This window comes from Crocuta crocuta, unplaced genomic scaffold (genome assembly GCF_008692635.1).
Source record: "Crocuta crocuta isolate KB4526 unplaced genomic scaffold, BGI_CrCroc_1.0 scaffold26, whole genome shotgun sequence".
NCBI classification, from domain to species: domain Eukaryota; kingdom Metazoa; phylum Chordata; class Mammalia; order Carnivora; family Hyaenidae; genus Crocuta; species Crocuta crocuta.
Window position 1 is genome coordinate 4529376 of NW_027532249.1, and position 27241 is coordinate 4556616.

General features: G+C 42.3%; 1 protein-coding gene across 1 annotated transcript in view; it reads right to left on the reverse strand.

Annotated features, from left to right (window-relative positions):
- RAB12 (RAB12, member RAS oncogene family) overlaps positions 1-13871 on the reverse strand; it is a 42950-nt gene extending 29079 nt beyond the window's left edge. Inside the window, exon 1 of the mRNA XM_077778266.1 lies at positions 13794-13871. Coding sequence (XP_077634392.1) covers positions 13794-13871 — 78 coding nt within the window. The remainder of the gene's footprint in view (positions 1-13793) is intronic.
- Positions 13872-27241: the final 13370 nt, after the last annotated feature.

The window sequence follows — 27241 nt, forward strand, 5'->3', positions numbered from 1 at the left end:
CTGTCTTACACCTGTCTTTGCTGTCTGGTATCCCGGCTGCTCTGTTTTCACTGCCCTCTCCTCCCCCTTTTCTTTCTGTCGACTCTTTTATCTTCTCTTACTTCTTCATCCTCCCCTATTTCCCTTTGTCACTCCTCCTCTTTCTTTTTTCACTAAGTCCAGTCCCCAAGCACCGTGGCTGTTTATTAGCCATCTCTCCCTCAAACCTGTTACATTCTCAGTATAACACCTCCAGAATCATTGTTGCAAACTCAGATGTTGCCAGGACTCTCGCAAGTCCCTCGAGCCAGGCCTTGTCCGTCACAGCCTTGCCACCTGGGGCTCCTGGGCCTGGGCCCAATCACATGCCGACCCCACTTCCCCCACCTTGGTAGGTACACTTCTTCGTCTTTCCGTGTCATGTCTGTTTTTCATAGGAAGAAATGTCATGTCTTTTCCATGGGAGACACACGAAAATCAGTTATTTTTAGCCCTGATTTGCTCCTTCACCCAGAGTTCAGAAGTTTTTATTACGTTTAACTTTTTAATATAAATAAATGACATGCTTCTTGGGGGAGAGCGAGTGAGACCGCAAACAGTTGGAAGGGAACCCCAAGATTGACACTCCAAACGGTTTGGAATTATGGTCTCGGGCAAGGTGTTTTGCCATTTCTGTTTGAAAGGAGTTAAGGGTACAGAAAATCACTGCTGTGATTCCTTGCCAGGGATTTGTTTAGCAAATTCCTCAGCGTGAACTTGAGCACCTCAGAACACAGGGTTCTAAATACAGAGGAGCTGGCACAGTTGCCCAGGATGATCAGGTAACCCACGGAAGTTCAGCTTTATTTAGAACTGGATTTGGTAATGCATAGTACATGTGGATGGTACCCTACAAACCTGATTTGCAAAAATCTTGCTTTGCTCATAAACTAATTGGAAGTTCACATGTGTACGAGAATCCTTAGCTTTCCAGAAGCAATCACAATCTTTTTTTTTTCACTAGTTCTTAGGACATTTAAAATATGATTGTATCTCTATAATTTTATTTTATTTTTTATTCTTTAAAATGTTATTTACTTATTTTTTCATTCTTTTCAATGTTTATTTATTTTTGAGAGATGGAGAGAGACAAAGCATGAGCAGGGGAGGAACAGAGAGAGAGAGGCAGGCACAGAATCTGAAGCAGGCTCCAGGTTGTGAGCTGTCAGCGCAGAGACTAATGTGGGGCTCCAACCCATGAACTGTGAGATCATGACTTGAGCCAAAGTTGGACGCTTAATTGACTGAGCCATCCAGGCACCCCTGTATTTTATTTGTTTTTGAGAGAGAGAGAGAGAGAGAGAGAGCCGGGGAGGGACAGAATGAGAGAGAGAGAGACAGCAGGGAGCCCAATGTGGGGCGCAAACTCATGAACTATGCGATCATAACCTGAGCTGAAATTGGATGGTCAACCAACTGAGGCACCCAGGGACCCCACATGTCTATAATTTTAAACACAACTCCATCATTCACAATCAAGTCACCACTTTGAACTGTGGACTTCTCTCCTCTTCTGTAGGAATGAGAGTATTGACCCCTCTTGCTATTTAGCAGTGTTGGGAAGCAAGCACATCCCTCTTGGCGAATGCACGGTATTGTCAGTCTTGACATTCGTACCAAGCTTTGGTGGGAGTCCATCCTGTTCTTTAGTGTGTCCTGACAGACATGTTGTTGGTCACGGATTCTGATGCATACCTGGTATTTTTGTAGTGATCTATGGGCTGAAGAGCTACCGCGATTACTCATAGTTAATACATTGTGGTAAGGGAATTTTGAACTGTTGGGGAAATGGGGTCGTTTAACTAAATATTTGGTAACTGGAATTTCTGCTTATCAGAGCCTGCAAAGAGAGTACCGTCTATCCCAAAAAGCTTTCATTATAAAGAGGGTGGGAGTCAGATTGCATTATTCTTCTCTGCCAGCAGAACTCCGAGTTTTGTCCAGACACTCATACTGCTCTGTGAAGTCATGTGCTTCAGGTAAAGTCTGCCCAAGCATCAGGACCAGGAGGAGAATGTTGTTTTGTCTCAGGCAATCACTCAGATTCAGTTCTCCTTGCCAGTAAGTGGCTCAGGAAAGGGCATATGACCAAAGTCTGATCAATGAGAAATTCACAGAAATCTTTCTGAGGATAGGGCTTCTGGTGAAAGGTTTGTAGCTATTCAAAAAAGACCCAAGGAAGAGATAGTTCTTCTTCTGCCTTAGACCCTTTGCATGAAGGGTATAATCCTTATAGGAGTTGCTGCCATCTTGCCTTCTTTTTTTTTTTTTAATATTTTTTTATTTATTTCTAGGAGAGAGAGAGAGAGACAACGTGAGCAGGGGAGGGTCAGAGAGAGAGGGAGACACAGACTCTGAAACAAAGAGTCTGAGCTGGCAGTCAGCACAGAGCCCGACGCGGGGCTCGAACCCACGAACCATGAGATCGTGACCTAAGCGAAAGTTGGACACTTAACCAACTAAGCCACCCAGGCGCCCCTGCCATCTTGCCTTCTTGAGGACAGCTAGCCGACAGGTTGTAGATGGCAGAATGGATTGATGGCCCAACGTGGTTGGGAAGGCACTGAATTAACCAAGCATAGAGACATCTTACCCCACGAGGCCATAAATTCCCTTGTTGTTTAAGACCTTTGAGTTAGATTTTTTCATATTTGGGAGCTGAAAGAACCTTAACAAATACAGGAATGCATGCTTACAAATATGACATTTAGAGGTAAGCTTGAATCAGCCCTAATCTTTTTTAAAAAATGTACTTTATCAGAAACAAATGACCTGTGATGTGCATGACAACTGATCATGATGCACAAGTGTTTCATGGCCCTGCTGTTCAGAATTGGGCCATATACTAGCTATGCAGGGATGACAATGGGAAGAAATAGCTAGAGAAGATGACCAAATTCAATATGTTTCCCCAAATTAGAAGCCAGAGTAACATTCTGTTGGACATGGAGACTGATACAAAAAAAGGCATCATCTAAGAACAGAGAGTAGATCCAGTTTTGTGGGGCTTGACGATTTGGGGGTCCCTTTTTAAGTTTCATGGATGCTGGCAGAAGACAAGAGGCTCATGGGTCAAAGTCATGGACACACAGAGAAGCAAGCAGGTCTCAGTCTTGTTCTTGCCAAGACACACTTTTTCCCCCTCCAGTTCTACTGAGATATAATTGACATATAACATTGTTTTAGTCCAAGGTGCGAAACATAATGCTTGGATATTTGTATGTATTGTGAAATGATCACCACAACAAATTTAGTTAACATCTATCACTTCACATGGTTATAATATTTTTTTCTTGTGATGAGTTTTTTAATTCTTCTAGCAACTTTCAAATATACAACACAGTATTGTTAACTGCAGTCTCCATGCTGTACGTTACATCCCATGACTTGCTTATTTTATAATTGGAAGTTTGTTCCCTGTGACTCCCTTCACCCATTTCACCTTATGCCCCACTCTGGCAACCACCAATCTGTCTTTTGTATCTTTCACTTTTGTTTCTTGTTTTAGATTCCACATATAAATGAGATCATGCAGTATTTGTCTTTCTCTGAATTATTTCACTTAGCGCAATACCCTCAAGGTCCATCCTTGTTGCAAATGTCAGGATTTCCTTCTTTTTAAAGGCTGAATTATATGCCATTATGTGTATGTGCATGTAACACATTTTCTTATCCATTCCTTCATCCATACACACTAGGCTTGTTTCCTTGTCTTGGCTATTATAAACAATACTGCAATGAACATGGGGGTGCACACATCTTTTTGAGATAGAGATTTTCTCTTTTGGATGAATAACCCAGAATTGGAATTGCTGGATCAGAGGGTAGTCCCATCTTCAAGTTTTTGAGGAACTTCCATACTGTTTTCCATAGTGGCAGCACCCATTTACATTCCCACCAACAGCGGAACACATTATTAATTTACATTATCACTTTATTATTCTCAGCAGAGCGGGCAGCATGGATGTCATATTCACATCAGTTTCCTTTGTCCCCAAGTCCCACAGGTGCTGTGGGGCTGGGTCCAGGTGGAGGCCGTGCGGAATCGGGTTTGCACTGCAACTAAAGAGTTCCCCCAGGCGTGGGAATCCCAGTCTTTAACGGGGCTGCGAGCAAACTTGCCCAACCTCTGCCAGGAGGGAATCATTGTCTCTATTACCCAGGTCAAGGGATGAATCCTCCCTCTGTCCTGAAGGGAGCCAGGATCTCATTCTTCCAAAGTCATCTTCTATACAAATATCCCTGAAAAGATGGTTAGGAACAAAAGTCAGTGCCCTGCTTTCAAGATGTGCAGAAACCCGAGAGATCCATGGAGAATTATCTTCTGACCAAAATTAGGTAAAAAGTAAACGTTTTTTTCCTGGATGATAAAATAAATGATAATTCCTAAATTTAAAAGAGCTGATAAATGCTCTGAACAAAATTTCAAAACTTAGTATTTTCATTCATTAATTGCCTTAATCACGTCTGTAATTTTTTTTTTTTACTACATTTGTTGACGGCATACATTGGATCATATGACAAGGCTTTTGTAATATCTCTCACAGAGAGAATTGAAATGTAGTTTTTCCTCCAGCATGGTTGATTGGAAGTTTTGAGTTTTTGTTATTGGTAGTTGGAATGCGTAAAAAACATGTGACTTCATATCCAGACGTATTCTCTTTGCGGTTCGGCTGTAGGCTTATGTCCTACAACCGCAGGAATCCTGATCGACACCGGTTTCATTAGAAAAGAAAACAAAATGCATCGTGTGCTTATAATTGTCTACACTTTGCTATTAGGTGCCTCCCTTACTGGAGAGACTTCCACTTTGCTTGGGCACTGACGAGGATTGAATGCTCTCCTTACAGTTTTGTGTTTCTGATTATTGAAAGAATGCTCCTCAGGTGAAGGTCTGACTGCACCTGTCACTTCCCCTCCATTGTCCATGCACATTGGTTTTTTAAATGTTTTTATTTATTTTTGGGAGAGTGCAAGTGGGGGAGGGGCAGAGACACAGCCGGGACAAAGGATCTGAAGCTCTGTGCTGTCGGTGCAGAACCCAATGTGGAACTTTGACCTGAGCCAAAGTTGGACACTCAACCGGCTGAGCCACCAGGCACCCCCGTTCACATATTTTTGGTGCCAGCTTGTAGGACATATTCTAATATGACTCTTGAACATGAACCTTTGTGTCACAACCCATGTTAGTTGGCACAGTGGCCAGAAAGGTCATTCCTACCTGGTAGTAATTAGATTGTACCTATAAGTGACTGTGAACCACACAATATATCCCATGAAGCCTAAACTAAAAATATGTCCAGTTCATTGTCGCTGTAGGTACAGCCACTCAAACACCACCTGACACATGGGGACATGTGATGGAAGGAGAGAAGGCATGGGAAGGGGCAGCAGCCTTAACCAATTGAAGTAAAGCTGTTCTCCTCCAAACTTTACAGACTCTTGGTTATAAGATCATGGTTCTGGGATCCCTCCCAGGCCTCTGCAAATGAAGGGGCCTGAAGCTTAAGCTTCATTACTTACGGTAAATCTGCAGCTGCATGAATCCCAACTCCACACTTACATATTAACCCAAGTGAAAATAACCTTTTTCTTGTCATTACTCAATTAAGATGAATAAATGTCTCAAATATGAATGTATAAAATATATTTACACTTAAGAAAGGACTCTGTTTCATATTTGAGGATTCTGTATAAGAATTTGTTGACAAGAAAGAGGTTGAAATATATTGCAGGAATAATTGATGGAGCCGAACTATGGAAGAAACAGGAGACTAAGCCCTGCTCCTTTCCCCAGGGAAGGGGGCTAGTGGCTGGTGATCGATGCGTTTACAAGGAAGAGGGAAGAAAAGCATATCAATGATGCCAGGGCCTCTTAACCATCACCATGTTATTATCTCTATGAAGTCCGAGTCCAGATCAAGACCTTTGGAAGCCCTAAGCTCCGGAGAGTATGTCTACCAGTGCCTTCCCTGTATGTAACGTAAACAAAGCAGAGAAAGTTTAGTATAAATTTAAGAAAGGTGTTAGGGGTTGAAATGTGTGTTTCAAAATGTTAGGTTGAAATCCTGACCCCCTGCACCTCAGAATGTGACCTCATTTGAAGATAGGGTCACTGCAGATGTAATTCGTTAAATTAAGATGAGGTCATATGGACCTCAGTAGAGTGGGCTTTAATCCAGCATGACTTCACGTGAAGAAAGAAGGGACCCAGGCACATGAAGGGGGAATGCCATGTGATGACAGAGGCAGAGCTGACGTGCTAAAGCTGTAAGCCAAGGAAAAGTGAAGATGGCCAGCAGGACACCTGCTGGAAGAGGCAGGGAAGGGTTCAGAGGCAGCATGGCCCTGCCTGATTTCCCACTTCTGTCCTCTAGGACTGGGAGAGAATGAATTGCTGTTGTCCTGAACTACCTAGCGTGGGGTCCTTTGCTGCAGAAGCCCTAGCAAACTACAGTTGACCCTTGACCAGTGTGGGGGTTAGGGGTGCTGACGCTCCCTCCTTCCCACACAGTTGAAAATCCGTGTATGATTTTTGACTGCTCCCAGTCTTAACTACAAATAGCCCACTGTTGACTGGAAGTCTTACCGATAACATGAACAGCCAACGAATACATATCTTGCATGTTATATGTATCGACGGTATTCTTAGGATAAAATAAACTAGGGAAAAGAAAATCATAAGGAAGAGAAAATATGTTTATAGTGCTGTACTGTCTTTATCGGAAAAAAACCCATGTTATACATGCAACACACACACACACACACACACACACCCCTGCTTTGTTCAAACCCATGTTGTTCAAGGATCAACTGTAATGTGAAGGACCAAGGGATTCTGATTTTTTGTCACAATTAATAATTTCAATGCCTGTTTATTTTAGAAGATATGAAATTCTTCCTTAAAACTCTGCCCCTTGTCCATCTTTTTCGATGTCTTTGACTTCCTGATGCTCTAGGTACAGCCTTGGTATGCCCTTGTGTTTGTCAGAACTGAAGTTCTTTTCTCTCTGACCCCATAAGACTTTCAGCAATGGGCTGTTGTCACCAAGACACTAGTCCATGTTTTACCCCTTTTTAAAAAACATTTATTTATTTTTAAAAGACAAAGAGAGACAAAGTACTAGTGGGGAAAGGGAAGAGAGAGAGAGGGAGACACAGAATCCGAAGCAGGCTCCCAGGCTCTGAACTGTCAGCATAGAGCCCAATGCGGGGCTCAAACCCATGAACCATGAGATCATGGCCCGAGCTGAAGTTGGACGCTTAACTGACTGAACCACCAAGGCGTCCCCATGTTCTACCCTTAGGACTCAGTTCTGGGGTAAAGCCAGTTACTACCTTAGAACCCCAAGTACCTATCTGGCTAAATCCCTATGGCCCCTAGATGACAGCAGTGCCCTCAACACCAGGAAGCCTTCACTGCTGGACACAGTAGGCACAGGGAAAGTGAGCAACAGTAGAGCTAAAGGGTCTGCCAAGGTGACTTGTGAGGATTGGTGCCTGCTCCACCCCTACTCTACATCACCTGTGTACAGTTTTGACAAATGGTTATTTGACATTCTTCCAATGTGATGTCAAGTGCTATGCAAAAGCAGATGGGAGACAGGTTCTCTAGTGGCCTCTTCCAACTCATGGCCTTTCCATGTCAAAATCCTGAATTTCCTCTAGAGAGAACTTCTAGAATTTGGGAAGATTGTCTTCATCTTTCATTGGCCACAATGAGGTTACATGCTTTGAGACCAATTGCTGGCAATGGAAATAGGTCCATCATCAAGGGCTACGTCTGGTCCTGGGCATGTGGTCAGTCTCCATGAATTCCTGGGGGAGAGCTGGACACCCGAGTGAAATCAGGACTTGGCTAGCAAGCAAGAAGGTGAGACTGGATGTTGGGTAGGCGTCCGCCAGTTCCTGCTGTCAATGTCAGCCCCAAACACGGCAGCATATTGGCTGCTCTCCTTCCACGCTTGTGAACCCACCTGTCTGTGACTTTACCCCAGCCATCTGGTGCTAGCGAGAAGGCCCTGCCTACATGACTGTCCCGTCTTCCTTCTGCTCTGGTGTCCACTCTGCCAGTCCTAGGTTTCTGGCTGAAACAGCCCTACTTGTAAGGTAAGGAAAGGCAAAGAACAGCCCGAGCTGGGTAATAGGACCCAGACAAAGATAAAGAGATGCAAATGCTTACCACATGTTCTGGGACCAGTAGGGGTCAGGAATTTTGGAAGAAGAGACACACAATCGGAGCAGATTAATGAACTCATTTATTCAACATGCTTAAATCGATCACCTGCTAGGTGCTTGGGCCTGGGGGCATAGCCCTGAACAAGAGGACACGGTCTCTGTGCTGGACGTTCCCAGGGCCACTCTCCGACCTTCCCCAGTCTGTTCTGAGCTCAGGAGGTGGCCTGTCTGGGCTGCCAGGACAGGCCCCTCACCCTCCGGCTTCCAGTTGGGTTTGGCCCATTTGAGGCAACAGGAGGAGATCAGAAGTGAGGAGAGAGTGAGGGTGAGTTCTTATTCTTCAAGTTCCAACAGGGTTGGAACTGCGGGTCACCTACATCTCTCTTAATGACATGCCATCTGCTCCTTTTATTTTGCTTTATCACTGTGTTAATTTTCCCACACGAAAATATTTCCACTTGAAATTTTCAGATATTGTCTTTCATTTGACCTGAATATCTTTATCTGTGTGAAATGGCTCAACTGGAATAATACGCTTGTCTCCATTTTATTATTTAGTAACATAACATACTATAACAATTTATGCTGCCTAGTAAAATGATCCTTAGAATATGTGTGTGGGGGGTGGTGGTGTCAAAAAGGTGGGGAATCTAAACATCCTGGTAGTAACTTATGCAATGCAGTCTTTGTTCACATCTTGCACTCTGAATTGTGAAAAAAAGTTATACACACACATATGCATGGTGCTTCAAAAAACACAAGTGGGTACTTTCAAAGGCAGCCATCTTTTGATCAAGATGTTTAATTAATTAATTAGTTAATTAATTAAAGTAGGATTCGCACCCAGCTTAGGTGTGGAGCCCAGCTAGGGACTTGATCTCACAACCATGAAATCTGAGATCAAGAGTCTGACACTTAACCGGGTGAGCCACCCAGGTGCCCCGTCAAGATGTTTTATCTTAGTTTATTTTTGAAGTTTATTTATTTATTTTGAGAGAAAGAGAAAGGGAGTGGGGAAGGGAGAGAGAGAGAGAGAGAGAGAGAGAGAGAGGCTACATCTCACAAACAATGAGATCATGACCTGAGCCGAAATAAAGAGGCGGATGCGTAACCAACTGAGCCACCCAGGTGTCCCGTCCAGATGTTTCACATGTGAGTTCTTTTCTTCAAAGGAAGTGAATATAGACGAAATTCAAGTTGGTGGCCTGAAGCTGTTCACTCTACCTAGAGAGTTTACTCAATCGGGATCATTCCATTATTAATCAGAGGTTCTGCAACAATCTGTTGTTTTCCATCAATTAGTGGCTTTTCTTTTTGACAGAATGAGATGTGTGTGATGGATCCACCTCTGTTTCTTCTTTCCAAACCTTCCTGCCTCCTTGCTATGTAAATGAGTCAAAGGTGGCCTTGATACTATTGATCCCTCGGTTGTTTACATCTTCACAACAGCAGAAACCCATTAACTCAAAAGTCTGACGGTGCTAAATAAACTATTCTATATCCTGTTTCTTTAACCATAGCCTCAATAAATAGATCTTTAGCCATTTAGTTCTTGCTTGCTTTGTATAGCCCAATAAAATGTGCCTAATCTCTGCTAGCCATGGATCAGGTAAACCGAAGCTATGAAGACCCCAAGATGCTCTTAGGAGCTCTCTGATCCAGGGACTCGGTCCAGAGACACCACCTAGACATGGAAGACCCCTTCTGATCCTCTTATTGCCTGGGGGCTCCCTTGCTGAGCTGGGGTCTCTGACACAGGAGCCTTTGGACAATCTCCTGCCATCAGACACTTCCTCACATCCAATGCCAAAGCCCAATGAAGCTTATGTGTGCTACCGTCACCTTGTGGTCATGTCTTTTTCCTTGATAACCTCTGAAATCCCTTGAATCCCCTACACTTCTATCCAAAGATGATCCTCTATTTTTTCTTGAGAAAGTCAAGTATCTAATCAGGACAGTATATCTAATGTCACAAAACTCAGAAAATGGGACCTACAGGGTGACTCCCAAATTTCTGTAGATGGCTTTAGTGATGGCAGGAAAGCTAATGACAGCATTTTGGTTTTGGCATAATATGTGGAAGCCTGATCATAGATTTCAATTGGGAGTAAAAGAAGAAACTGTAAGAAGGCTGAGCTCAGATCAAAACCTGGACAGTTCCCTAGAAATTGTTTCTTGTTTAAAATTCATGCATAGGCATGCCTGGGTGGTTTAGCTGGTTGGGTGTCCAGCTCTAGGTTTTGGCTCAGGTCATGAGCTCCTAGTTCATGGGATCAAGCCCTATGTTGGGCTCTGCACTGACAGCATGGAACATGCTTGGGATTCTCTCTCTGCCCCTCTCCTGCTTGTTCTCTCTCTCAAAATAAATAAATAACCGTTTAACAAAATTCATACATAAAGGCAGTAGAAATATTTCTGGCCCTCACAATCTGGAAAATCACACAGCAGGTTTTGCTTTAGAAGAGTAATTACCTGTGTTAGGAATTATTTGATGTAGAAATCTATTCAAATTACCACAAGTCAAAAGTTAGAATTTGTTGTCTTATACCCCCAAAATGGGAGGTACAACGAGGCCCCATGATGGGATACAATTAGGAATTGGAAAGTCAGAAACAGAGTGTCATGGGCTGAATTGTGTCCCTCTCCAGATCCCCCAAATTCATATGTTGAAGCCCTGCACTCCCCACCCCCACCCGCAGTATCTCAGAATGTGACTGTGTTTGGGGATGAGGCCTTTAAAGAGGTGATTAAAGTAAAATAGCATTATATGGGCAGGCTCTAAGCCAACATGACTGCTGTCCTCGTAAGAAGAGATTGGGACACAGACTCACTGGAGTAAGACCATGTAAGGACACGGGGAAGAAAACCATCTACACACAGGCCACGGAGAGAGGTCTCAGGAGGAACCAACCCCACCGAGACCTTACTCTTGAACTTGTGGCCTCCAGAGTGGTGAGAAATACATTTCTGTTGTTTAATCCCCCTAGTTCTTGAGACTTTGCTATGGCAGCCCTAGCAAACTCGCATACAGAGGTCACTAGATTATGAGTCCCATGTCTGTGGCATTCATAAACTTCTCTTATATGCTCTCTTCAGCTCCGCTTCTCCATTTATCTGCATCTACAGATGGCTTTCTTAGACATAGTGCACATACAACAAAGATGGTATTGCCACCCTTGATTCTAGATGATTGCTCTCAGCTCCAGCCTCAAACCATCTTCAGTCTCTGAAAGAGAGAACCTGACTAACCCCATTGAGTCAAGTGTCCATCAGGTATGACAAGAGCTATGGCTGTTGGGGTAGAAGCAGTCCCAATTTGCTTGAGACATCTGCAGTGAGTAACCCTCAGGTACAGAGGTTGGGCTGAGGCAGGTGTCCCAAGGAGTAAGCTATGTAGTTGTTGTAAACAAATCTTAGAGATGAAAGTGTAACCATCCGACAAAGTCAACACAATATGGTCCATTGGGGTGGACCGAACTTCTTGTAAAATTTAGTCTTCCTCTAAATCGGTATATGGACAATGGAATGTAATGGTGGGAGAACATGGCTCCAGCAACTTATTCCAAAAAGCCTGGAGACCATTGGACATGTAAGAAGTCTGTGAGGACTTTAATCATGAGCAGGGAAAGAGCAGGACTGAGCTCTCTCTCTCTTTCACACGCACACAAACACACACACGTGCACCTACATCCACATCTGCACACACATGCACACACTCCTCAGCTGTCATTTTGCAATCTTTCTCCACTTTAATACCGTTCTTTCATTTTAAACACATTCAAATGCACACACATGGAGGTGGAATGGAAAGGAAACATCCAGTGTGCTCTTTTGTGCATCTTGTAAGGGTAGGTGAAGATCCTACCTTTAAATAAGGATAGTCCCATGTCCCTGGAAAATTATACCTAAGCAAGTATACATGCTTTTTATCAAAAAAAAAAAAAAAAAAGGAAATTTAGAACATGTAAAGTTATCAGTTGATGTTATTTGGTTTCAGATTCCAGACTGAACAGGGACAAGCCTTAGCAAGAAAGGGAAATTGAGTATTAGGCTCTGGGCACAGCTCTAGAAACCACAGACAGCTCGGGACTGTATGGGAGCCAGATACCCCAGCACCATCAGGGTTTTCTCTCACCTCTTATCCAATGCCTCCTTCTGGGTGTCAGTTCCATAGGTTCTCTCTCATTACCTTCCTCTGCTTCCCAGCTCCAAAAAGAGGAAAAGGCCATCTGCAGCTCCTAGAAAGAAAAAATATAAACTCCTGTCTCTTTTTCCACTTCCAAAGTTGTAGGGAAAGCCTCTGGAAGTCCTGGCTTGGATTGGTGTTCCACTTATGGACCAGCAACGAGCAGCAAAGAAAGTGGGCATCACCTAAGAACCGGACAGCTTGATGTAAACAGATTCATGGGCAGGGGAGGCCAATTCCAGGAAAGTGCAGAGGGATGGTGGAGATGACACAGTCTGCGAGCTGGGGAGACACAATTACAGCTGTCTGCTTCCACAAACAGCCAAAAATTGGAGAACACTTATAATCATACCATTTAGAGATAACAGTTGGGACATTCGAATACCTTTTTCTTTTTTTCACCGAGAAAGGACATTTTTAATCCACACTTTAAGATAGAAACAGTGGTAGGATCGTGTGGGTGTTTCTAAGTTGGTTTTTTTTTTAATGTTTATTTATTTTTGAGAGAGTCAGAGTGAGAGAGGAGCAGAGAGAGGGAGACACAGAATCTGAAGCAGGCTCCAGGCTTGGAGCTGTCAGCACAGAACCCTATGTGGGGCTTGAACTCATGAGATCAATAACCTGAGCTAAAGTTGGCCATTTAACTGACTGAGCCCCCCAGGCACCCTCTAAACTTTCTTTTAATATTTTTGTATATTTTCTAAGTTCTCATGTGAGTCTGCTTTTATCATTTGACAAAACCCACTATATTTAAAAAGTAATAAGAGAAGTATTTTGGGAGACATCCCATTTTTGAGGTTTTATTTCTGTCTTCTGAACACTTATCACCCGTGCACTGAACAGACTTGATTCGTGGGGTGTCATCGTGAAATAATTTTATCTTATCTGCCACTGTTCTTTTAAATTTGTTCAGTGGGACTAGTTTTCTCCATTCCTGGATAAAAACGCAGGCAGCCTGATGGCTTTGGGGTCACTCTTATGTAATACAAATTGTCTCAGTACAGAAATGAGGATTTCCAGTCCTTGGCAATTTTCTTAACTCAAACTTGATTTGATTGAGGTGTCTGTCCTTTACCAGGTAAGAAGCCTGCAGCTGAGAGACATTCCACGTTCTGTTCTATTTTTTTTCCAAACCCATCCATTTGCCAACCGTGGTTTCTGACGCCTGTAAGGATTGGCGACACTGGGGAGACAAGAGAAGAAATGGTCTGTATTAAGCTGATACTGTCATGAGCTGGCTTCTTGCTCTCTGGTGCTGGCACATTCTGTCTCATGAGCCATTGTCTGAGTACCTCAGGCGTCTTCCTCCAGCCACCCACCCACCCAAGTGGGCACTTCCCGTTTGCTGTTTCCTAGTTGGTGATGATGATTTTCTTCTAGTTCATCATCTGTGTTTTGCCCAGAGCTATACCTGCCTCTCTTTGCCCCTCTGGATGGCTCTCTTGGACAAGACTTGACCAGCAATGGCTTTCTCATGGGTAGGAGGCATTCATGCCCATTTGCTACAGCATCTTGGAGTGCAGCACCCCCGCCCCCACAACAGCTACTGTCCCTCCCCCATGTCATTGGCAGAGCACAGCATCTCTCATTCTAGATTTCTCAAGTGGGAATTAGACACCCATTTCCGGGGCCGCCACCGCATGGAACACCAACTAGGCTCTCCCTGTGGTCCCCTTAATGTCTCTCTCTCAGTGATTGAGTTGAAATCAAGCGTCCTCCATCACTCTCCCAGGGGCTGGGGCTTAAAGCACATCAACAGCTGCCTCAAAAAGTCCTCTGGACAAGTCCCTCCAGTCTCCCCACATTCTCATCTTCAATGTAGACCAGGATTACAGCTTCTCACCACTTACCTTAAAAGTTAGCATCCTTATCTGGAAGCTCAGTTTGGTCTCTGATTTTCCTGATGTCAGGGTCTTAGCTAAAACTTACATTTTTTAAATCCATTAATACACTACACAATGTCACTTCCTCTTTAATTTTAAGGGAATGAATGAATAACGAATGGGTGACTAAACAAACAAACAAACAAATAAATATTGACTCATCCTTGAAAGCCATTTTTTTTTAGAAAATTTATAATGCAATAATGCTTTGTTCTCCCTGCATCCATTCTTAAACATCACACATCTGAGGGGTTACATGGTGCTCTGCTTTAGAGTTAACACTGGAAATGATAATACCTTTCACTCATACAGCACTTTAGAGTCGGAAAAAAAGGGCTTCCAAATTGCTTGTTTCTGCACTCAATTGTTCAGAATTAGGAGACATAAAAGAAGAGTCAGAAAAAAGACAGAGCCATGAATAATGTGTCCCCTTGTGTCTACCTCAGCCTGTAAGTAAGCGAGAAAATACATGCAGGATTTTAAAACTTTGAAAGATTTTATTTTTAAATGTTTATTTATTTTTGAGAGAGAGAGAGATAGAGCATGCAAGCAAGGGAGAGACAGAGAAAGAGAGGGCGTCAAAAAATCAGAAGCAGGGTCCAGGCTCTGAGCTGTCAGCACAGAGCCCAATGTGGAGCTCGAACTCACAAACAGTGAGATCATGACTTGAGCTGAAGTTGGACGCTTAACTGACTGAGCCAACCATGTGCTCAAAACTTTGGAAGATTTGCACGTCTATTGAGATTACAGTTTTTGTTTTGTTTTGTTTTCTTTCTTTTATTTCCATTTTGTTTGTTTGTTTGTTTTGAGCGAGAGAGAGGGCATGAGCTGGGGGAAGAGGGGGAACGGGGCAGAGAGAGAGGGAAAGAAAGAGAATCCCAAACAGGCTCCATGCCCAGCACGGAACCCCACTCAGGGCTCAGTCTCATGACTGAAATCATGATCTGAGCTAAAATCAAGAGCCAGCTGTTCAATTGACTGAGCCACCCAGGCACCCCTAAAGATTTTTTATTATATTATTTTTTATTATATTTATATATGCAATCTCTACAATCAACAGGGGGCTTGAACTTACAACCTCAAGATCAAAAGTTGCACGCTCTACCAACTGAGCCCTCCAGGTTCCCTGAGATCACAATTTTTTTGTATGTTTCAGATATTCTTCCAGATTTACTCACTGATGGTCATACTATTAAGAAAAATAGATCTTTTCTTGTTTTTCCTTGAAAGGAGACATTCCAATTTGAAGGTTAATCTCAATGATGCTGTATTTTAATAACTGAACACATTCAAAGATATTAATGGTGTGTGACAGTACCGCTCAAGGAGCGTTTCATACGTGTGGTCATGAGACCAAGCAAGGCTGCCCTACGCAGGGTGTTTGCGAGGAGGTCAGGGGCCAGGCCACTCTGTTTCCCAGACAATACATGTTGCTTTTACTGCCACCTTAATTGCATTTCCGAAGTCTGAAGTCACCGCTCCGTGCTGGGACTAGTCATTTTATTTGCAATAATGTCTTTTTAATGTGGAGCTGTGGCTTTCTGCCACACAAAAAAATACCAATTAAAAAAAATCTCACCTTCTCTTTTTCCCTTTCTTCCTCTCTTCCCTCTCTTCCCCCCTGTCTATTTTGTTCTCTACATAAACCACCCACTCCAACTTTAGTCCAACTGAAGATGTGCATCTTAGCATTTGCTTGGTGACTGAGCTTTTATTTTTTCCCCCACTGCGGAGAGAGGAGCCTGAAAGCACTGGCGGTCAGAAAGTAAGGTCTGCCTCTTCTTCCAATGGTCCTTCCTCCTGGTGCCTGGGTGGGAAGCACAGAAAATCCCCTGCAACCCCACCCACACGTCCCGCCGTGGTCCCTCACCGCAGAAAGCCACTTTGAGGAAGTGGGCTACCTTGGTCTTTTTCTTCTGATGACTTCTTCAATTTCACATCTCTGACTACATATCTAAGAAATACAGTGAGAGAAAATGAGTCTCTCTAGCAGTAATATGACACTTGTGAAAACTCTTAGTCCTGGGAGTCAGGGGGCTGTTCAGTATTCTTTCACTCAAGTCAGGACAGATGCCCTGGTTGCTATGACCTCCTAGAATCTGCCCACAGGCACGATCCAGCCAGCCCGACTTTATAGCAACAGTTATTCCTTTCAGGGCTGCCGCACCTTTGAATGTGACCTGGGTCTTCCCATGCAATGTTGCTTTATCATCTAATTAACGTATTAGTTTATGCAACCATCAAATGTTACTGAGTACTTCTACCGGACTGATTAAAGGAGATCTAGAAAAGGATCCCCACCTTTAGAGAATTCAAGGTGCAGTCGAAAGCACGTGTCTCCTCTGTACCTGCCCACTACCCCAAGTACTCAGTGTACCGAATGCCTTTGGAGCCGCTTCCATCCCTCCCAAACACATGATGTCCCAGCTACCCCTGCGGCCACCTGCATGGTGCAGGCTCGGGACTGCTTTGTGCAGGGACGACTGACAGTGTCTTACATCTTGGAAGGCTCATGTCTACAGTCCCTCACTTCCTGCCACAGGGCTTCTTGGATGCCAGCTTGGGTCCCTCCACAAGCACCTGGTACCTTCAGGCGTTAAACCCGGTGGGGTACGCTTGACCAATGGGTAACAGGAGCTTCTTCCTCTCGTTGCTTGGCCAAGATGGTAATCCAGGGGCACTGTGTATCTTGGAAGATATTGCAGCGATTAGCACTGCCACCAAAGATGTAGGGGTTTGAGCCCCGTCATATCCTATTCAATTCCCTGTTTGGTTCCTGTACAATTCAGCAGCATCATGGCAGACGCCAGTGGGTTACTGCAAATCAAACAAATGGCCGCCAAATGCAGTGGCTGAAATAAAATAAATAAATAAATAAATAAGTAAATACCTTTATTGAAGCAGATTATCTCTTCTTCGGGCACTTGACATGCAGCTATTGATCTGGCAAATGAATTTTTCTCAGAAGATGAAAAGCAGTTTACTTTTATCAGTACGTTTACCAACACTTTCCTTAGCTTCCCTATTTTTTGGCATAATATAATCTGTAGGAACACTGATTATCTTGACATTTCACAAACCACCATGCTGGTCCGCTTTACTGATACTATTATGCCAATAGGACCTGGTCAGTATAAATATGAATAATTCTAGCTGCCTTTGTAAAATATGAGTGTGGCTGAGGGTTAGAGACATGTGCCATAAAGTTGCAATGATCTGCCACTTTGGTAAAGATTTTAGGGATCTAAAGGTTTGGAGAAACAAGGAAAGTCCCATCGAGGGAAAAGGGGAAGTGGCTGCCCCTTGCATTCTCTACCAGTTAAAAAAAAAAAAAAGAAAAAAGCACCAACCCCCTCCTGAAAGACAAGGCACTTGGTGAGACTTTTTGGATTTTGGAGACATAGCACATACTGCACTATTCTGACCCACTTATTTTACAACTCAGAAGGCTACCAGGTTTTTAAGTTTACTTATTTATTTTGAGAGAGAGAAAGTGGGAGTGGGAGAGGGGCAGAGAGAGGAAAGAGCGAGAACCTCAAGCAGGCTCCCCACTGGCAGTGCGTGGAACCTGACACAGAGCTCAAACTCACAAACCTTGAGATCATGACCTGAACTGTAGTCAGATGCTTAACCAGTTGAGCTACCCAGGCATGCCAGAAAGCTACCAGTTTTAAGTGGGGCTCAGAGCAAGAGAGAGTTCTGGAGAAGGTCCAGGCTAGCCTTCTAGCAGGCCATTTCACCCAGCAGAACTGATGCAATTAGAGGTATCCATGGCAGATAAGGAGGCTTGATGGTAAGTTCCTCCACTTCTGAAGTAATGCTGTTCTGCAGCAGAGAACCACCTGCCATTGGAAAAGCAACTCCTGGTGTGTTACTGGGTTCTCGTGGAGACTGACTTGCTTGCTCTAGAGATGCCAAGTGCCTGTGTGACCAGAGCTGACCATCATGAGCTGATATTATCAGATCTACCATGTTATAAGCTTAGAAGACAATGTCACATTCGAGATCAGTCCTGGCAGGCTCAGAAGATGCAAGTATTGGGGTGCCTGGGTGGCTCAGTCCGTTGAGTGTCTGACTTTGGCTCAGGTCACGATCTCACAGCTTGTGGGTTTGAGCCCCGCATTGGGCTCTGTGCTGACAGCTCAGAGCCTGGAGCCTGCTTCAGAATCTGTGACCTCCTGTCTCTCTGCCCTTCCCCTGCTCACTTTCTGTTTCTCTCTCTCTCTCAAAAATGCACATTAAAAATATTAAAAACAAAAGAAGAGACAAGTATTACATAAACAGGGGGCCCAGAATCGCAAAATAACAGCCTTGTGACAATAATGTCTGTGCCCCAATGGAAGCCTGTGGCTTAACTGGGGTGGGATGGGAAGGAGGCTTCCCCTCACCAGCTGGCAGAGGAAGAAAAGATTCAGGCCTGGTTTATGGATGGGTTATAATGATATTTTGGAGCTACAGGACAGCCCTGTTCAGGAGTGGCCTTAAGGATAGTGCTGAAAGAAAATCCCGCCAGTGGGCAGAGCTGCAAGTGACATTCTTCTTTGTTCACATGGACGGGTATGTCATCAGGGGTATGGGTAAACACGGATTCCCGGGCAGTGGCGAATGGCTCATTGACTGGGGGCCAGGTAGGAACAAGACCTAGACCTCCTGTGAACTAGCAAAATGCAAGGTCTTCAAGGTGAACAGATGGGCTAAAATACAGTAGAGACGCTGTGCTTGCATGAACAGGGTATAAGTACTAGGAAGGTCTATGACCTATCCACTTAGAGGTGAGATCCAGAGCTTGATCCATAAACAGTCCTGTGTCATAACCTTCTGTTAGCAGACAATGTGGTTGCCTCAAACCTGCTGTCAGGGCAACAGATTCAGGCTGCTGAAGCTGTGGCATCTGCCTTGAGTGAACTGCTTGCCTGTAAGGTGGATATTGACTTGGGATTTCACAGAACTTATAGAAGAGGTTTCAGAACTGCTTTGTGCCTTCTTACTAAGAAGTATTTGTTTATTCAATATTGTTATGTGTTGCTACGTCTCTTCTGAGACACACTTTCATTATACTCTAGCGGCAATGTTGTGGGTAACCTTCAGCCACCTCAACCATTCTGGTGGTTACCATCATTTGCTAACAAGCAGCCAAGGGTCCTGTGTAACCACATTAGCTTAGAAAGTTTGCCACACAGGTAACTGGCAAGGATTAGGGTCCTGGGCTTGAAATGGCCAAAGAGAGAAATGGTGGGGCTGCCAGAGACACTTGATGAATCCAAAGTATCCAGTAAAACGGCGGTTCATTAAAATTCATCAAGATCTATACAGATACCAAATTTATTATTATAAAATAAGAATCATTAAAGCAGTGCAGTGCTGGCACAGGGTTAGACAAATAATGAGGACAGAATAAGGATCCAGGAAACATGCATATGGATATTTGATTCATGACACAGGTGCACCATAGGACAATGTGCTTTCACACACCAGACCTGGGACAGCTGGGCATCTGCATGGCCACAGAATGAAATCAGATCCTATCTCACATCATCCCTCAAAACAAATTCCAGGTAGATCAGGGACTTAAATGGTAAGATAAAACTATATATATGTGGCTTTATAAGTTTACTTGGGAGAAAGCCTTCGTGATCTTGGAGAGTAAAGATTTCTTGTGCAAAACACAAAGTGCTCTATGCATACAAGAAAACATTGATACAATGGAATACTACATGGCAATGAGAAAGAATGAGATCTGGCCATGTGTAGCAACGTGGATGGACCTTGAGGGTGTTATGCTGAGCGAAATAAGTCAGGCAGAGAAGGACAAATATCATATGTTTGCACGCATAGGAGGATTAGGAAGAACTTAACGGAGGACCGTGGGGGAGAAGAAGGGGGGAAATAGTTGGGGAGAGGGAGGGAGGCAAACCATGAGAGACTCTTGAATGCTGAGAAACAAACTGAGGACTGATGGGTGTGGTGGGGAGAGGGCGATGGGCATGGAGGAGGGCACTTGTGGGGATGAGCACTGGGTGTTACATGGAATCCAACTTGACAATAAACTATTTTTTTAAAAAAAGAAAAAGATTGATACTTTGCATTTAAAAGGAAGGATTTCTGCACATTTGAAATATCTAAAGAGCTATTATAAACAAGAAAAAGATGGACTACCTAACAGAAAAATGGAGAAAATATTTAAAGATTTTACAAAGAGGTATTGCAGATGTCGGTGACTTAAACATTTTTAAAAAATGTTTATTTATGTTTGAGAGAGAGCGAGCACAAGCAGGGCAGGGGCAGAGGGGGACAGAGGACCCAAAGTAGGTTCTGCACTGAGAGCAGGGAGCCCAATGTGGGGCTCAAACTTGCAAACTGTGAGATCATAACCTGAGTTGAAGTCGGACACTTAACCGGCTGCGCCACCCCGGTGCCCCGCAAACGCCAATGATCTTATGAAAAGATGTTCAGCCCTTTTAACAAAGTGAAAATCGGTGAAATGCAAATTTAAACCTCCCACCAACCGGATGGGCAAAAGTGAACTTGTACCGAAATGCTCTGTCAAATTCTCTTTTTCTGGAGACTTTATCTTATTCCAGAGACTCTCTATTTCACCTGCGCAGAGAATAAATCTGTCTTCTGTCAGATGGGAGAGGGGTGTTTCCACTGCATACAATTACAAAAGGGGTTGGGCTTTTTCTTTTTTAATTAAACACACAACCAACTGCCCTCCCCCATGCTTTCATTCCTGAGTCCTTTGGAGGATTCTTTGGCATATATCATGTTTTCTTCTCAGCTTTCCCTGCTGCTGGCTTAAGATCCAATTTCCCTGGGTTTCCTGAGTAATTTATCACTCTTTCATCTGCTTCTAGAGACCAAATTTTGTTGTCTCTTTTTCATCCTTAAGGGATTGTGACTGAAAAACAACAACAACGAAGAAAAACGTAAACCTTTCTTACCCTCTTAGTAAGATTACCCCCCAATCCCTTAGTGGGATTTGGGGAGGAACAGAATGCCTACAATTGTATGTAAATTAATTCCCTATCTCTGAATAAATGTTTTAGACCGTTGTTTGTAAAATAAGCAAGTAAAGGGGCACCTGGGTGGCTCAGTCAGTTAAGCGGCTGACTCTTGATTTTGTTTCAGGTCATGATCTCGAGGTTCAGGGGTCAAGCCTGCATGGGGCTCTGCTCTGACAGCATGGAGCCTGCTTGGGATTCTCTCTCTCTCTCTCTCTCTCTCTCTTTCTCTGTTCCTCCCCCCTCAAGATAAATAAATAAACTTTAAAAAGTTAGAAAAATATAATAAGTTAGGAAAGAATCAAAATATGGTAACTCTGACTCAGTTTCTCATGGTCAACAGAATAATGAGGCACTGCACAGGAACCAATGATTATATCCATTTTAAATCAAATTTTCTGCCATTAATTTTTTTTTCTTAGTTTCTCATTTCAGCCCTCACATAGAAGAATGCCTTCATGAGCATCCTGAACTGTGTGCGGGAAGAACTGTACCAGAATCAGCCAGATCTTTCAACTCTGGTGTTTAGGGTAAACTCTGGTCGATCTTAGGAGGACCCTCCCTCTGGAGTGATTCAGAGGAAGTGAAGTTTCTCTTTTTTTGGAAGCATAGAGAGCTGGCACATTTGCTTGAACTATAATTTGGATGTTCATAATAAAAATATAGTTTATTTTTACTGATCTAGCCTTTCTGCATAGGCGACGTAGCCAAAACTTTATTCAGTTTGGCCCAGTCCACTTTGGAAATGTTTGACTGTTTTTTGTAATATGCCCAGTGTCGGCGGACCTCCCTAGCCTCTGCTTCCTTTCCTTCTTCTCCAGTGTTTGGGTTAGTGGAAGGGCTTAAAATGGCTTCTTCACGGAGCAGGGCTTTGGAGCACCTGAGGTCTCTGATGCAGAAATTCATGGTGAATAACTCTGGCCCATTCATTCTTTTGGCTTGGGTGATTCTTCCAGGAAGCATCAACTACCTCCTTTTGGCTGGCCAGGCCCTACCCGGCCTCTCACTGGTTAATGAAACCTGGTTAATGAAACTCCCAGGTCAAAGACAAGGTTAATAAACACAATGTTCAAGCAGGTTCCTGAGCCCAGGCCATACAAACCCACTTGCCCATGGAAAAGATGCCTTTCCCTCAAGTAAAACCTGAGTATTTTACGTACTTCTCATAAAAATACAATGAGCAGGGCGCCTGGGCGCCTCAGTTGGTTGAGCGTCTGACTCTTGATTTAGCTCAAGACATGATCCCAGAGTGGTAGTATTGAGCTCTGTGATGAGCAACTCGCTGAACATGGAGCCTGCTTAAGATTTTCTTTCTCTCTTTGGGTGAGCACTGGGTGTTATATGGAAACCAATTTGACAATAAACTATTTAAGAAAAAAAAAAGGATTTTTTCCTCTCTCTCTCTCTGTCTCTGCCCCTGTCCCCCATTCATGCTCTCTCTCTAAAATAATTTTTTTAACTTATAAAATACAAGAAGCAATGATTTTAAAATCATACAAATCAAATAAAGGAACATAAAACAGAAAATTCAAATGATCTATAACAATAATTAGAAACATCAAATCATTAGGCTATAATGAAGATTTTCACAGATATGCAAATCTATCTATGAAATTCCAATGCATAATTGTTCCAAGAAACCATTTTCCAGAAATGCTCATTAGATTTTCTAGCAACATTGTAGATCTTGAGTAATTTTTTTAAAGGCTAATTTTGAGAAGCTCTATTCTCCACAGGCAACTGCAAATGGTGGAGTTAGATATATGTTAGGAGCTTCAGAAATACTCAGAAACGTGTCTGATAAATTGCCGTTGCAAATGCATTTCAATTCTTCAAGAGGGTCACATTAAGTATTTGAAAACCGTCCAAGTTCTTTAGTTCCTCGTGTTGATATCCCATTAATTTAACTTCCTTGCCATATTTCTCAGCCAATTTCAACTGTAAGCTGAACATAGTTATAGGAATTCATGTTTATCATATTCTTCAAATTACGCATGTCTTCCAAACAATGAATAGGTTTGGATATATTTTCAATATTATAAAACTTGCTTTTAAGGTTACTGTTGTATCTAATGTGGGAAAAAGAAAAATTAAGTTTGAAATCGAGTTTTGGGTCTTAAATGATGGGGTCTGTAGTCTAAATGAAGGTTCTTTTTTCTAGAATATTCCACATTTGAGAAGTTGATTTCACTGTTCGAAGACTGCAATTTGTTTCACATAAATAGCCTTACAAGAAGTAAATATTACTGCATTTTTCTTCAAAGAATTTCCTAATCCCTCTGATATTTTCATGGGCATCAGTATATTACATTTTTGTTACTGCACCGCTTCGCTTATAATGCTAAGTTCACTTTAACTATGATTTCAAATGAGTCCTGGGTAAATACAGTTGAAAATAGCTATTTAAAATATCAAACCAAGACCTGCATTCTAAAATGCGCACCTTTCTTCATGTTTTCAACAATTTCTAAGTGGGTTAATCTGAGGCCTGATGGCATTCACCTGCCTTCTCATTGCAGATTCAATGGTTTCAAATTTAAGCTCGGCACATGTGTTCTTAGTACATCCAATATTTACTGAAGCAGCAAAGTAGTTGCACAGTTCTCAGATATTAACAAAAATTCAGTGTTGTCAAAAGTTTTTGCTGCAACATTCACTGACATATTTGAAAATGTGCAAAACAAGGAATATCGAACGCCCTAGAATTTTTGTGTGTGGCTCTTCTGTTGCCTTTCGTTCCATTTTCTAGGCATTTCTCTGGCCTGTCAAATATTTCTCTCTAAAATGAATTTGCTATTAGAATATGCATAAATCCTCATCAACCATGTCATCTGTTGGGTAAAATCCCACAAAATCTCAGCACACAGAACATTTGCATCCTGGAAATCCAGAAATCAATAATTATCTGTTCTCCATATGGGCTTTTATCTAAAACAACTGGGTAATATTTTGCAGTTCTTACCTTATTCAGAATGATTTTATTCACCACACCCATTATACTTCTGTGGGGTCTTGTGTTTTATCCCTTAAATAATGTGTAATATTTTGCATTGATCCTTGCATTCTGTGTAAATGTTCTGTTACAATGTTTTCAAATTTTGCCACCGTTTTTGCCAAATGGAGAAGATTCACCCCGTGACATTCATAAATGTTCTTAGAACACCCTTTGAACATTAAACATTGTCCTACAGAAAAGCTGTATCATATATATTATTCATTCAGTGTGCCCATAATTGTTTCCATTTTCATATAGTTTCCGTCCTGTTGCGTGGACAGGTACATTTTTTCCAAACCAGTTTTTATTTTTAAATACTCCTGTTGAGGATGTGCATTTCACTTATTTCATGTTTGGCAAGAACACATGACAATTGGTGACCAACTTTGGAACCATTTTCATTCTTCAGTTGATTGTTCTCATCCCTAAAGAGTTAGCAATGTAGACAATATACTGAATTTTCAAGATAGGAAAAGTAATGAGGATACAGTGATTTCTTTTCTCCATTTGGGAAGAATTCGCGTGTAATAGGTTTCCAATCTTTCTGCTTGCACTGATGTCAGCTGGGTAAAACCTCTTGAGGTGGATAATTTTCAACAAGAGGGTCTGGTAAGTAATGTTCAAATCCTACAAGGCTGTCATTGGATGGGTGGAAAATACATTTGGTTTAATGCATTCTTTAAAAAATCTCTTGCAGTTTTTCTTGAAATGCATCAGTAATGGTTGATGTGGAATTAATGTATTTGACCACACCGTGCTTATCAGTGATATTGCTGTGTTATAATTTCTTTTGGAGTTGCTTTATTTTATTCTCACATTTTTTACTTACTTTCTTAAAGATTTACTTAACAATCAAAATAATTTAATAATTTATGTTTTTATTTAGTGATCCTAATGGTGAATAAAATTTTTTCCTGCCATCTCAGAAGGGAACAAAATAATAGTTTAGCATTTTATCTTAGAACTTTTAGCTTTTAAGAATTACATGTATTTAACAAGATTCTCAATTTTAACAGCGATTAATTTTTTAAGTGACACAATTTTCGTAACAGCAAATCACACAATTACAGTATTGAAACAAATCATTTGTGGATTATTAATGATAACTAAAAAGGCTTCTCCTTAGAGATGTATATCTTAATGCAAGTATTGTATATTTAAATCGAGGACTCAGTTCTACCATTTTGGAATAGTAAACAATCACCAGATGATTGAAATTGCAACATGAAATGCAAAATATAGTCACTGCACTATTACCAATAGAGGATTTAAATTTTTTTTGAAAGATCCCCCTAGATAAGTACATCAGACTGAAAAAAAAAAAGCTTCTTTTTTAAAAGCACAGATTTGGGGCACCTGGGTGGCTCAGTCGGTTAAGTGTCTATCATCGACTCAGGTCATGATCTCGTGGTCCATGAGTTCAAGCTCAGTGTCGGGCTCTGTGCTGACAGCTCAGAGCCTGGCCCCTGCCTCAGATTCTGTGTCTGCCTGTCTCTTTGCCCCTCCCCCTCTCACACTCTATGTCTCTCAAAAGTAAATGAATATTGGAAAAATTTTAAAAAATAATAAATAAAAGCACAGATTTATGTAGATGGGCTGGATGATCAGGCCTTTGATTATTGACTAATTTCTTCTTTAAAAGTTAATGAAGAATCATATATAAGTTCTAAAGTCAGAATAAGCCACTTTTCTATCAAAAATTATCAGCACATACTGATTTTGTTAAAACAAGACACATTGCTGCCATCTTCTGGAAAACTGTCATAATAATTACACAAATTGCCCATCTTTGAAGTATACAAAATATAATAAAAACGCAAATAACTGTCAACAATAAAGATGTTTCCCGTGTGAACAGCTCCTTCCTCGAATGTGATGTCCTTGTGTAGTGCACAGCTTGAACAACTGTCCATCTTGCTCTTAGTTAACCTTCTGGGTCCAGTCACATGGGTTTTTCTGGACGCCTTCTTTGTTAAAAGTGCGTCTCTGAGGAAGAAAGTCAGTCTCACTTAGGAAGAAATGTGAGTATGCAGGACACTGCTGACCCTTCTCATTGGAAATTCCTCTGTTCATCTGTCCTGTCCCAAGCCTCGTCCTGGGATGTTCTACAGATATATTGACTTGCTAAATTTCTGCTGTGGCTTCACAGGTTAATGTCCTTGGTTTTCAAGCCCTTCAGCACTGAGCCCTACCTACTTCTCAAGCCTCATCTTTCTTGTACTCTTGCTTCTGAGTCTTCGCACATGCTGATCCCTTTGCTTGGAAAATTCTTTCCCTTTCCCCCTGGCCCCACAACGTCAAGGCCTTTAATTTTTAAAGCATAGACATAAGCTGTCCTAAATCCCTAAATGTTTTTATTCCTATATTCGAAGTAAGATAAATATATTCTCATCTTATAAATTGTGAACAAACAATTCTAGCATCCAACAATTTCTGCAGTGACTGGGTTTTGGCAGCCCCCAAACATTTTGGAAATCCAGTGAAGGAAACTTTTGGCAACATGGCATGGTAATTCTGAAATAGAGAAAAATTTACTGAAATTTGTATTAGGGGCACTTGACTGGCTTAGCCAGTTGAGCGTCTGACTCTTGATTTTGGCTCAGGTCACAATCCCAGGGTCGTTGGATCGAGCCCTGTGCCCGGCTCTGCACTGAGGATGGAAACTGCTTAAGATTCTCTCTCTTTCTCTCTCTCTCTCTCCCCCCCTCCTCCGCCCCCTCTCCCATTTGTGTGTGCTCTCTCTTTCTCTCAAAAAACTTTTTTTTTAATTAAAAAAATCTGTATTGAGTGGATAGAATATCAAAACATGAGACGGCATATAGCAGGACAGATTGAAACACTCTGACATCAAAAGGTCCGACTACAGCCCTGATTACCAGAGGGCAGTGGGCTCCCCGCCCAGAGGAAATTAGGCGAGAGGAAGCTGCACTCTGGGAAAGTAAAAACAATGATTACAATCCAATTACGAACTCCCGCCTGG